The sequence below is a fragment of the Lytechinus pictus genome, chromosome 19 (assembly GCF_037042905.1).
Source record: "Lytechinus pictus isolate F3 Inbred chromosome 19, Lp3.0, whole genome shotgun sequence".
NCBI lineage: Eukaryota > Metazoa > Echinodermata > Echinoidea > Temnopleuroida > Toxopneustidae > Lytechinus > Lytechinus pictus.
In genome coordinates, this window is record NC_087263.1 from 4028233 (window position 1) to 4042902 (window position 14670).

The 14670-nt window shown below is 38.1% G+C and overlaps 1 protein-coding gene across 1 annotated transcript; it reads left to right on the top strand.

The window, feature by feature from the left end:
- Window positions 1-322: 322 nt before the first annotated feature.
- Window positions 323-14409, top strand: LOC129282599 (43 kDa receptor-associated protein of the synapse-like). The gene is made up of 5 exons (XM_064113795.1): window positions 323-417; window positions 8340-8462; window positions 9264-9317; window positions 9669-9868; window positions 10895-14409. Exons 1-5 carry the CDS (start codon window positions 325-327, stop codon window positions 10977-10979), a joined length of 555 nt encoding a protein of 184 aa, XP_063969865.1. The 5' UTR covers window positions 323-324; the 3' UTR covers window positions 10980-14409.
- Window positions 14410-14670: the final 261 nt, after the last annotated feature.

Below are 14670 nucleotides of genomic sequence, written 5' to 3' on the forward strand. Positions count from 1 at the left end.
AAATAAATGACTGAATAATTCATCGAAAGGCACTGTATTATTTCTTTCCATCTAATATTTTGGGACATTACTGTTGCAATAGGATTAGAATAGTTTGCACTGGGCATGCTGGGTGTTGTCCTATAGGTCCTCATTGGCAAATCGGCCAGGATGCAATGCACATTATTGCAACTGTTTTGTGAAATTAAGCGAAACTTTAACAATGTCAATTCTTTCTTACTTGACATTCCATGTTTTATTTTAGGACCAATATTATGTTTGATTGATATTAATTAATTGATCAATTTTCTTGTCCTTTCTTTGCCATCTCTTCCACAGGAAGCGATGAAGCTATCCCTCCAACAGCACGATCACTTCGCCCAAGCTCGCTGTATGTGTGTCTTCGCTGATGTGCACAGAAATAGAGGGGATTGCGAGGTTCGTATAAGAATATATAAATTGTTTTTTATTCACAGAAGCGGCGCTACAGGAGCAGGGGGATCCACCGCCCCCTTCCCACGTGCTTTTTCAGCAATAAACACAAAAATAGGGAGGACCAGAGAAAAGAGGAGAAGACAAGGGAAGAAAAAGAGATAGTTGTTGCTAGTAGAATGTATAGAGTTATAATAGAATTACTGAGAGCAGGTAGGCCTTATTCTTTCTAAGAGAAAGAAGAATCCTGGTTGTACAATCTCTTCTTCACAGCCGCTGTTGTCCATATGGGGCTTGGAGGCCCTTGCCCCCAATATCCCACGACCAAGAAAAATAAGGGGAAAAGGAAGGGAATGAAATAGAAATGGATTTGAAAAATGTGTTCTGGATGTTAGAACTTTAAAGAGTTTTTTTTTTACTCACTCGCTTCGCTTTCATGCGATTATTTAGAGAATTCCAAACACGTCACAATTCAACCCCTCAAATATGTTGCCTCATTTCGCCAATATTTGCAGCATGTAAAATATTTGCAGCATGTAAATCAATATTTTACTTGTTTTTCATACACTTCAGCATGTAGTGAATTGTAGAATGACGTTCTGCCACACATGCTGAAGGCGATAGGAACTTGACCTTTGACCTCAAGCACGTGACTTCCGATGACCCCTCTGTCACTTTGAGCGAATTAGGATGAGTAACGAGCTTCTGTAACACAATGGAATGACTTCAAAGTGGATGATTTGAGATGATGAAACTTGGAAAATGCGGCAACAAGCCACATGATATGTCGCTGCATGGAGTTTACAAAATATCGTTATAAAAATAGCTAGGTACATGAGTAAATGAAAAAATATAAATGAATGTTAACTGAATAAATTAATGAAGTTGAAAGTGAGTCATAAAATATTAAGTTAAAGTAATTTCAACCCTGGTAACGCCTAAATGAATTGATAAACGGATGAATAAAGAAGTACGTAGATAAGTGAATAGATGAATAAACTATTAATAGAACGGTTCATGAATCAAAAGATAAATGAATCGACCTAGATAAATGAATAGTTAATGAATAAACCAATCAATGAAGTAATCAACCAATCAATCAGTTAGCCAGTCAATCAATCAATCACAGATGAACACATAAAACAATCAAATATAATGCTTTTCATTTTGTTTTCACATAATAACGTTTGAAAAATGAAACTCTCTTTCTCGTTGGTTCCGCCACATCACGTGCTGCAACCAGGGCTCCGTAACACAAAGGTTTGCGATCAATCGCTTAATGAACTGACCAATCAAGATCAATCTTACAGGCGCATTTGGTTTAAAATACTGACCAGGGACCAATCAATGCGGATATTTCATATTTGCACTTCCATGGCAAACCTTTGCGATACGGAGCACAGATGTTGCATCTGCTCAGCATCTCTCTGATCCTAAGATTTCCGAGTTTAAATCCTGGTTCCTACTCGAGACTAGAATGTTTCAAGAATCTGTGCCAATCCCGGATTGACATGGTTAAGTAGTAACATGATAACTGGGACATAAAGAGTTCAATTAATGACATCGTTTGACGTTTCGACAACATGCTCACGATATGGTCTCTGTCACATACGACATGTTTCCGTTTATGTTCAGTGGCGTGATGAGCCAAAAATTTTGAGGGGGCAGATGTGTCGTATCGGGCAAAATGTATTTTTAAAAAAGCTGCGAGCGAGCGAAACTTTTGACAATTTTTTGAAAGATCTTAACATAATATTCAGGCAATATATATTTCACCATTTAATTCTCTCATTCCTATTCTTTCCTTTTCTCTTTTTTTCTTGGGTCTGTACGCCACCGACGTTGTTAGATGGCGGCAAACGCTTTTTGCCTGTTAAGTAGGGATGAGAGAGAAACAAGTCTGCCATTATACGACTAAAAATCACCTCGACTTCAGAATGAATTTAACAAGTAAAATAAACGTATGTACTCGCTTTCTAGACGGTATCTGTGTAATGACTTCAGAGTTTGACAAGTTCTTAAGGAAATTCATTCCACATGACGCCCAGATAGAGTGAAGATATCGGTGTTTATAATTCTCTTACCCGTTTATTTGACTTTTTTTAAATCTCAGGACTGATGTAGTTGGTCTGTGCCACGTCACTTGGATATTACCCAGCACAGATTGTTTGATATCAGTCAACAACTCTTGCGTTGATAGCGAAAGGTCCCATGTTGCATAAACATGAAAACAGTTGATCTGATCGGAAAAGTTCAAAGCGAATTGCCATATGCAGCGATTCGAAGGGACGGGGGATATGTCCCATAGCATCTTTTCTTAGGGGTTGTCCGAATTTAGACCTTTTTTATTATGCCTATTTTTCGAGGAAAAAAAATCAGCCTTCTCGTTTTGCTCCCTCGCATAAAATCGACTATACCCCCTTCGACATCTCAAACGGAGTAAGTGGGCGGGCTATAGTTGCAATGCTGCCATGATATTTATTTTCAACGAGACTCTTATTTTATTGTAAACTCACACCAGGCTCAAACTAGCGCTGTAACATTGCTTGCAAACTTCCCCCAATTGCCAAACTCGCAGACAAAATAAACTTGCATCTTGTTCGGACCGGGTTGGGCTCGCAACTTGTTGGGACCATGATCCTGATAATTACAATTCAAACTTATAGTCATGGCTACCCCCCCCCCCTCCATTGTAAACCATCCGTTATTCGTCTCTACAGTGAGAGGGAGAAAATATGTGGGTGTGGGGGGGGGAGTGGGGAGAGAGAGGGGGGATGGGGGAGAGGAAGAAAGAGACAGCTAAGGGATGAGTGACCGGTGTGCCAATTTGGTCAAGTTAACGGCCAATTGAAATTGTCCAGAGTTTTGGCATCCCAGATGTCAGGATCTATTTGCGGACCTGATGTGCCAGTTGATATGTTCAGCTTGTACGCCATATAGACAGGTGTACTCGAGAAGCTTGCGATTGGGTGACGTCACAATAAATGGGCAGTTATTAACATATCTTTTCGTCAATATATTATTTTGTTTTATTGAATGTTGAAACCAGTGGAAGACAAGATGTTGCATTCTAGATGCCAATAAATACAATTCAATTATATTCATTAAAGAGAAAATATGTATTACATGTATTTTATATGTTAGAATTTTGCATCATGCATCCACGGATTTCACTCATTTCTACATCACAGTTTAGTGACATATAGTAGTAAGCCTATATTCATGGGAATACCTACTAAATTGGGCATTTACTGATATTAACTTTCAATTAGATTAATATATATATATATATATATATATAATCACAATTATGGCAATTATATTTACTTCTGCATGAGATACGCAGTATCATAATTATAAGATTATGCATGAATGTCATCTTGCTATATTTATCATTGCGTAATATACTGTAATTCAATCATGCATAAAATGATTTGATATACATAGGCCTAACTTTTTTAAATCTGCTGGACCCTCTGACTTGTCTTCGGAGTTGATGTTAGAGGGAACGGAGAATCGGGTCACACCTTGAAGTTCACGTTCGTACATGCGATCCGACATGAGAGATTTATATGACCGCGGGCTGCTGTCTTAGTTGACATCACGCTGTTGATAATTGGAGTAGGTCTATATAGTTTAGGAGTGGTGATGATCACATCCATCGCTTACCGGTCAGCTACACTGCAAAAACTCCGGTGTTGAATTAACACCAGCCCGGAATCTATATTATGTCCACACCAGAGAAGTATTGAAACAACACCAGTTTGGAATCAAACCGATGATGTTTTAATACTAATTGGTGTTGTAGAAACACCTATCTTGTGTTAGACCAAAACGAAACTGGTGTTGTCTAACACTTCTGTGGTGTGGACATATATAGTTTCCAAACTGGCGTTAAATCAATACCGGAGTTTTTGCTGTGTATACACTTTGTAAACCTGATCACAAGGGGCAGAAAATTTCGGACAAGCTAAATAAAAGAGGGCTCACCAGTGGCAAAATTTCCGAAAATCTGACGACGAAAAAAAAATCTTGAAAAAAAGATAAATGAAACTAAGAATTTGGGGAACGCTGCCCTCCTTCATTCACCCCCCGCCCCCGGTACGCTAGTTACTAAAGTTTTAATCTGTCCCGTGCAATGTTGCTCTGTTCATTTGTTTATAAAAATGACCGTCCTGATTGGTCAAGACTAGTCAATGACGTTATCTCTTGCTTGGATGCCGACCAAGATCAATTTTCGCCGACAGAATTACGTATACGCCAGCGCGTATAAAATTATGACCACTTTGGTTTTTATGGATTTCAGATCACTAACGTATAGATGGGGGCTTTGGGGGCTCTTGCCCCCCCCCCCTAAAAAAAGGATTTCACGACCAAGAAAAAAAGAAAAAGGGAAGAAAAGGAAAGAGGGATGGATGAAATATTATGTTATTTTCTGAATATTATGTCAAAATCTATCACAAAATTGGATTTGTGAAAAATTTTACACGACACGCCATATCTCTAGCCCCCTCAAAGTTTTTTACTCATTACGCTACTGTTTCAGATAGTATCTCGTAATAGCTTAAATCACTCTTTGTAAGCATAAAATTTACAGTCTAAACCTCTAAATCTAGCTCTATTTGTAAACATTCCCAAGCCCCATGCTATCGGAGGTCCGAGTATTACTGTTTTGGTAAAAAGGTCGATCTGATGAAGATATGAACTTAGTCATTTCGTAATGACGGTGTGTAGGGTGTTGTGACAGGGGGGGGGGGGCGTTTTATGAAAGTTGACAGCTCTGACTGACTTGTCAGCGGTGATAATTCTAGTGAAATCCTTGGTTTTGATCCCGGGGTTTTCATTGGCTAAGAAGGTGGTAACTGTCGGAGAAAGACGACTTGTCAGTGCTGACATGATACGGTCACATGGTGAAGAAATTATAGTGTCACATAACGCTTATTCGAATATCCTACCTAAAATGTCAAAATAATGTTACGAACACTGAATGCGTTTGATATATATATATATTTTTTTAAATATAAAATAGACCGTTTGGGTGGGGGAGGGGGCTCCGATTTTCATTCATCGTGCGAAAGAAGGTGCTTTGATTTTGTTTTGTTTGAAGAGAAAAAATCAGATTTTAGCTCAGGAAGTTGAGTTCAATTCGTGAATTTTATATATTTTTATAACGTTGTTTTGGAAACACTGCCAAGCTGATGTGTTCCTGCATTTCCTGTGGCATGCTATTACTATTCGTCTAGTAACTCGAGTTATCTCGAGTATTTACGGACTCCTGTTAACAAACCAAAACAAGGACTGCACCAGTGGTGTCATCGATTCAGGTTTATGTCAGTTATGTGAGGGACGCCGGAGCTTCGGGGGTGAAGTCCCGTAGGAGCCCGCTGAGATAACCTTTTTCATCATGGTTTGACCCCCTGGCGTTTTGTGAATTCCTACCGGTACTGGCCCGCTGAGCGCCTGTCCAACTACCGTATTACTTGTAAGACTAGTCGCGAATGGCGCTGGCATGCTCCTCTTCATATTAGACAGTTTTCGCAAACGACGTGGACGCGGGCCCCGCTTTCTACAACGCTCCATACTCCTATGAAAATGCAAGTCTAATAACAAGGGAGAACTGAGAGGCTTTTGTCGAAAGTTGATGGACCGGGTCAGCATATTTGGACCGGAAACAATTTGCAAATATGTCGTTGTCCGGATCGGATGCACGAGACGACGCTGCTCTCCCGGTCCTCCGACTTTCGACAATAGCCTCTCAGCTTTTTATTGTGATTTGACTTGCATTTTCAAACATGTCAAAGGAATTGGTCATACTGTCATACCTCTCTAACTGGGTCCATGACGTTTGCTCCGACGACAATAGCTCCGATGGAAAATTCGCGCATGAAACATGTCACTGAAAAAAACTATTGGGTAACATATTTACCACCACGAGGGTAATTATGTGTCCAACCAATTTGGGGCAGTATCCAATGCGGGAAGCATGTTGTCTAGTAAGGTTGAAAAATAAGCAGCAGTTACTTTAGAATGTGCAAAATTTTCATCTCACTGGATAAATAAAAATGCCCAAAAGAAAAAAGCCCAATGTTGGTTGGACACATAATTACCCTCTTTGAGCACTTTTACCCAAGATTGTAAACCCTAATCATAATCTTTACATTATTCTGAACCAAAAACTATTATATTCCTAACTGTAACGCTATTCCCTCTGAGATATTAAGACCGGAGCAAAATTAATGTCGCATGTCGTGTCACCCTCTAGCTCCATCCATCTTTTTCTCTTTTCTGCCCCCCCCCTCATTTTGTAACGTTTTCCCGCCCACATCATTCCATCTTCCATAATGTCTTGCATAAAATTTGTTTGGCATGTGAAAGTGGATGGCGTGTATCAGACTACATTCCCGGACTAGATTATTTTGTCCCCCCCCCCCCCCCCTTTCTCTCCTTCTCATCGGGGCGGGGAGGTGGAATATTGGTTCATTTCCATCCAGCTTTATCACATTCTTAAATACCTAACTGATATCTTTCTGCTGGAAAAAAAAGAGAGAAACGCTACAAAACAACTAAACAGTCAAGCCCCCCCCCCCCCACCTTCTTTCATCTTCACACAACGCCGCTTCGCCTGTCCTATACCTACATGAATGTTAATCAATTCAACGTCCTTAGACAGCTTCCTACCGTTTATGTTACTGGAGAGATGCAGATATTAAAATAAATGTTTACATGCCTAAGTGCATCTGCTTGTAAACATTACTATCTCGTTGGCACGCATCAGGCCTTGCTAATTTCCTCCTCCTTCAGATAACGCCCCATTAGAGATAAGGCATGTATAGTCAGTAATGTCCACTTATTTTATTAAAGGACAAGTCCACCCCAACAAAAACTTGATTTGAATAAAAAGAGAAAAATTCAACAAGCACAACACTGAAAATTTCATCAAATTCGGATGTAAAATAAGAAAGTTATGACATTTTAAAGTTTCGCTTCATTTCACAAAACAGTTATATGCACATCTCGGTCGGTATGCAAATGAGGGAACTGATGACATCACTCACTCACTATTTCTTTTGTATTTTATTATATGAAATATGAAATATTTTGATTTTCTCGTCATTGTCATGTGAAATGAAGTTTCATTCCTCCCTGAAGACGTGGAATTCCATTATTTTAACATTTTGTGCTTCAGGCAAGGAGGTCCTAATCATCAAATTCGTAAAAATTGAAATATTGTATAATACAAACAATAAAAAACAAAAGAAATAGTGAGTGAGTGACATCATCGACTCTCTCATTTGGATGTAACTGGCTCGTTCATATAACTATTTTGTTAAAAATAAGCGAAACTTTGAAATGTCATAACTTTCTTATTTTACATCCGATTTTGATGAAATTTTCAGCATTGTGCTTGTCTGATTTTTCTCTATTGATTCAAATCAACATTTTTCGGAGGTGGACTTGGCCTTTAAGTCCCCTTCCTGACTATACTGACGACAAACGTTATCAAAATTGCCAAGGAAATCGGCAACGGAAATTTGTAGTATGAGGGTGACCGATATTTTTCCTTCGAGCATAGCGAGCGAGAATAGTTTAGGACAATTTGCTCTTGTGCCTTCTATCTTATCTATCTAAATATGAATTTAATATCAGTTTACTTACATTACTTGAAATACTTGTCGTCTTGTTTATTTTAAGGGATGAGTTTTTAGCTCACTTTCCTCACTCTCGCGAATCAGCGCCTGTACTTTTGATAAGTCAAATTTATTGTCAATATTCATGCCTCTTTTCTTTTCCCCTTACCTCTTCACTCCTCTTCTCCTCTCTTCTCTTCTCCTTTCTTCTCTTCTCTTCTCCTCTCCTCTCTTCTCTTTTCTTCTCACCTCGTCTATAATATTGTACTGTCTTGTCTTCTTTTCATTTCTTGACTACAGAGGGCGTTTCCTCGATACGAGTCTGCGTTGAATCTGATGTCGGATATTGGTGATCGCTTTGGTCAGATAATTGTTCTTGCCGGGATGACCAAAGCATTGATTCATATGAAGCAACCCGAAAAGGTAATGAACTTATAATAAACCTTTAGAAATTATAAGTTTCCTACATCCACCCCTAAAGTCAGCCACTATAGATTTATAAATTTTATATCCCTACAACCACTCTCATCCTCCCATTAGTTCCTCTTTAATTTTCTTGTTTTCATCCCCACCCTTCTTTCGTTACCTCCTTCCCCACTCCTTTGTTCCTTCCATCCACCTCCCTATTGCTTCCTATATTCTCCCTTCCCTCCTCTCTTCATTCATCCTTCTCTGTCTCCCTTCCGATCATCCTCTTCTTTTTGTCTATTCCTCTTCCATTATTCGTCCACCCTTCTTCTTCTACACAGCAAAAACTGTGATGTTAACCGGTGTACATAGAGGACCACACCAGTTGTTTTACACCGGTGTTAAATTGGTGGTGTTAGTTTTACACCTATAGGTGTTATTACAACACCTTTGGTTGTTACATTTACACTCTTTAGTGTTATGTTCAATCTCTAGGGTGTAATTTTAACACCTCAGTGTGTGGTCCTCTATTAACACCAACTGGTGTCAGTTTTAACACCACAGTTTTTACAGTGTACACCCCCCTTATTCTTTCCTCAAAACCCTCCCCTCTTTCCCCTTCCAAACCTTCTCCCCTCCCCATCCTTCTTTTCCTCTCCTCCCTGTTTCATCTCTTCTCCTTCCTTTCCTCTTTTGCAATCGTATCGTCTTTGAAAGTGACTGTATGTTTCTGTAAATATCCCATATCCATTCGCTTTGATTGCACACCCTGAAAAAGGAATCATTTTGTCCTGTTTTTTAATCCTTTATCAACAGGCAATAGATTTCTGCAACAAGGCGATGGAAGTCGCAACAAGTATTGGCAATAAGGTAGGTCGAATTATCATTTCCTTTCTCGTTGTTGAAAATGACCGTTTTCATTTTTTTTTTAATGCAGAGATAACCCCTCCCCCCCAAAAAAAAAAAATAATTAAAAAAATGATGGAAAAATGTGGTTGTAAAATGTAAATATAAATATCTTGCCTTTTTTAAAGTCTAATCGGCCAAGCTTTGTAAATTCTTTGTCATAAAATTTGAAGGGAAAATTGAACCATTCATAGTGACCATAAACGAAGTGACATTCACGTCTCTGATTGGTCAATAGTTATCCTTGTTAACAAGATGTGAATAATACAATGATTCTGATTGGTTGGCTATTTCAAATAATTGTGTGAATTTCAGATGTGCATGCTGCGATCAAACTGGACGCTTCACACGCTGTACCGAGCTATAGGAGACATGACGTCATCGCAGCAACACGCCTGCAAGTTTGACCAATATCTTCAAGAGATGGAGCTATACTGTGGAGTGTGTCATGAAGTCATGGGCAACAGGGAGAATAGTCTTAAGAGTCTCACTTGCTTTCACATTTTTCATTCAAGGTATGTAGCTCATCATTATAAATACCATCGTCACCACTCTGCATTGTCATTATCATCATCACCAGCAATGCAACCACCATCATCACCCTCACCACTTTCTTCATCATTATCACCAGAAGCAACTTCGATTTCATCATCATCATCATCATCACCATGACCATTATCATCATCACCATCATCATTATCATCATCATCATCACCATTACCACCATTATCATCAGCATCATCATCATCATCATCACCATCACATCATTATCATCACCATCTTCATCATCACCATCATCACCATCATTATCACCATCATCATCATCACCATCTTCATCATCACCATCTTCATCATCATCATCATCATCATCACCATCATCCTCATGACCATCATCATCATCATCACCACCATCACCATCATTATCACCATCATCATCATCATCATCACCATCATCCTCATCACCATCTTCATCATCATCATCCTCACCACACCATCATCATCATCACCATTGTGGGAAGCTTAGAAAGAAGTTGTGTTGCAATACTACGATATGCGAGGGTCGTGATGGTGTTGGTGTTGGTGGTGGTGGTGATGGTAGTGGTCAAGGTAGCAATGTATAATTGATGGGTTATTTTAGGGTTTAGCTGATGATGTACATATCCATAGATGGATTAGGTGGATTATCTTTTAGGGGATGTGGGATAATGAAACTGTAATGTTAAACGGTGTTGATGATGACATTGATGTTGCTGAGAACGATGATATTCTTCCCTTGTATTTGTTACTGCTTCTGATGGTGATGAAGGTGGCGGTGGTGGTGGTGGTGGTGATGATGATGATGATAGTTGTGGTGGTGGTGGTGGTGGTGAGGACGAGAATAGTGGTGGCGATGGTATTGATGATGATTCATTTAGAATCTTTGAAAAAGCATGTATTTCAATAGAGTGTGATATGGTTGGAGATACAGTTAATCATCTTAAGTTCTAACATTCCACCTCTGCTTTCTTTCATTCATGTTTTTTTAAACTCTGGTTCTACAGGTGCGTGGAGAACAGTACGTTCAAGACACGAGGCTGTCCAAACTGCAAGAAGACTTCCCACCTCTCATCTCCAGTACGAGTATAGCATCATCCAACACGACCAAGCACCACCTGCACCCATCAATGGGGTTAAAGTCCACCCCTCATCCTCGCACCCCTCAATGGGGGTAAACTCCATCCCACTTCCTCCAGCAGCACCCCTCAATGGGGGTAAACTCCACCTCACTTCCTCAGCGGCACTCCTATATGGAGATGAAGTCCGCCCTTCTTCTTCCAGCAGCACCCCTCAATGGGTGTAAAGTTGTCCCATTAGGTCTTACACGAACTATTGGCACCCCTCGAGGGGGTAAAGCTGCCCTCCCCCTCCGCTACATCATCTGACATAACCAAGCAGCACCCCTCAATTGGATAAAGTTGACCCCTCCTCTTCTATATCATTCAACCCTACCATGCAGCACTCTTTAACAGGGGTAAAGTTGACCCCCTCTTTTACCCAAGCTGGTCCACACGGCAGATCAGCACTCCTCAAATTGGGGGTGAATTCCATCCCCTCTTCCTACATTACAGCTTTTTACACAACCAAGCAGCATAAGTTGGGGGTAAAGTTTACCCCCTTTTTCCAGCAGATCCAAATCAACCTATAATGTGAGAATTCCTAACCACCAATTAAGTTGTAAATAAATAAAGCGATATTTACCTTTTATTTACATATGTTTGATATAACTTGTAAAAAATAAAGCTATGTATTTAGTGTAAATTATGTGGACATATTTTATACGCAATTGTACTGTTACCGATAACATTATTATGCAAAGTATTATTGACAGTGCTATGTAAAAAAGGGAAAATAAACCCTGATTATTTTGCTACAAGCTGGGTTTAATGTCTGAATACTAGTTTTTACTGCATTGCAAAACTAGTTAATCAAAACCAACCATGTATCTATATATTTATGACAACAACATGGAAGTGTTTAAACAAAAACAAGCACAGTTTGGTTTGGGATTACAACAAATAACATGTATTTAAACAACACCAGTCATCAGTGTTATAACAACATCGGTTTGATTCTAAACAGGGTTCTGTAACACAAAGGTTCGCAATCGATCTTACGCTTGATTTTCATGATTGATTGTACAGTGTAGCCAATGGAATCAATCGTAGACAATGTTCTACGATCATTGCTAAGTTTTGTGTCACGGGACCCAGGTGTTGTTCTGACAAACATCTCTAGTTTGGTCTTAGATGCTGGTTTAGGGTTAAATGAACGCCACGTTTTTGTAGTACTTTTTGTCCTTTGCTAAGATGTTTATGGTGTAGTGTTAATTATAATAACAGTGATGATGATATTGATGATAAGCATGATAAGCTTTACTGAGGATAAGCTTTATTGATGATAGTATTGACGAGAAGCTTTAATTTTGACAGTATTAAGCTTTAATTCATAGCAATTAGATATTATGGTTATTATAAGTTACATTGCGTGAATAAGTCTTTGACTGTTGGCATCTGGTTTTTAACTGGCTTATGAGGGAAATGGGCTTAGTATGTCGCGCATTTTGTATGGACATGGGATCTTTCTTTTAGCATGCAAACATGCATCTGTGCACTGTCATACTTCGAAGACTTGAAAAAAACACGATTGCTACCCAATTATCCTAGGATTATTTTCATTAGACAAAAATTAACATATTCCAGAACAATCTCATCTTTGTCTTTTTTGTTCACTTATGACTCTTGTAATTCGTCAACATTTTATTTCGTTTTCAATGTTATTACCTGATCATAAGCAAGCAATATCAGGTCATTGTCTCGTAGAGTTAGGATTCAAATTTTATTTCTCCTGTATAATTTTGATGTTTTGACTCTTTCATCAAATGCCTCTATTGTACACGAATTGCATATCACAATAAATTATTAAAATATCTTACATGATATAAGACTTGCACGGGACATATCTTATGATTTCAGTAATCAGTACTCAATGTTGAATTTGTACTACGCATGTTTTAGGATTTGTGGGATTTTATTTGACTTTTAAGTACTTTAAAAGCATGGATGTCTTATGTATATGAGTTTAAAAGAAATGGGATATGAGAAGGCAAATCGCTTGAATTGGTAAGGAAAAGGAGAAGTTAAACTAACCTCGTTTCGGAAGATTCGAATATATACTCTGAATAAAAACATGGTTGAAACTTTCATGCTTTATCCCAACAAAATTTATTTGATGTCCGAATATTGTTAGAATAAAGCGTGAAAGTTTCTACCTTTTTTTTATTAATCCAGCACGTGGGCTATCTAGCCCTACTGAATTTATACTCTGAATAATACATATAGACGGTAACACTCTTGCCCGTGCTACTTTAAACTACACCATAATGTACGGTGTTGTCTAGTGCACAAGGTTTATTGGTTATTATAACAATATGAATAAGTTTAAGTTTTATAAACTATATTTAATGGGATAGACAATGGTAGTTCTAGACAGGAAGGAGACTGGACTTCAAGGCAGGAACTCTTCAAAGGTTTACACAATGTTGATCAAAAGGGAGCAAACACGTATGTAGGGCAAAACAACGCCTAATGCTGTGTAAATTATTTACGCAATTTTGATTAAAAATTACCTATGAAACGCGCTTTAATTTATTGTATTGCCCACCAAAATGCATTTCCCCTTTTAACTCAATATTGGGCAACCTTAAACTCAACCTCACACGTGCTAGACTCCATTTTTATAAACTCCATTTTCATGATCATATATATTTCGGTTTTGGTGCACAAAGTTTATGTTATACGTTTTTATTATTCATATTTTATGCATTTATATATAACGATGCATTTGAGGTAAGAAAGGAATATGTCATGACGTATAGAAAAGGGTTATTCTATTGAAGGAGTGGTATATAGTGAATGGTTTTCTTTTAACAAAATGTCATATCTTGCCAAATTCACGTTTCACACTGATTTAGCGATAAGGTTAAGAGGTTTTAATAAAGTTTTAATAATGTATTTTGTGTATCATTTTGTTTAATGCAAGAATTGCATTGTCATGTTATAATCAGTCACGAAATTGCTTTTTCAAAGTTTATTTTCACTCAAAGTTTTTTCCTGTATGCCATACCATGTCTGATTTTACATTATGCCTTTAGAAAGATTTAGAAATAACGAATCATCATGATCATTAACTACGAAAAATCGAAAACTGCGCACTAAAAGTGATTTTCGCTTTGCTTCAGTAAATCAAAACAGTATATTGCATGAAATGTGTCTTTTCCCATTTGATATTTCTCTAATGGCATATAATGTTCTACCGAATTGAATATATTTATTACAATTGGGAATGTCTAGTATGACACAAATATATGTTTATTTCTGTTTGAACCATGTTGGTATTAAAATGTTATGGGTTTATTTATTTTTCACTATTTGCCTATAGGAGAGGCATTTGTAAATTTCACTGAAAATAAGATCAAACTGCACATGGTTGATAATTGATAATAAAAGGATGAAATGTACTGGAAACGAAGTGTATATTTGTGTATTTTCCTGGATTCTTGGAAAATTAAACAGAGATGTGCGAGCATTTGTGTCGGGCGAGGATTGGGATTAAAGTCCAAAATCCTTTTTAGGCCATTTTGACCGAGCTAAACCACCAGGAATGCATAATTCTGCAGAAAAACACAACAGGACTTCTCTACACGGTTCTGTAAAATTTACAGATTGCTAAACTGCAATAGCAGTTGTTAAATTCCCATTTTATAAACATTTTCTACACA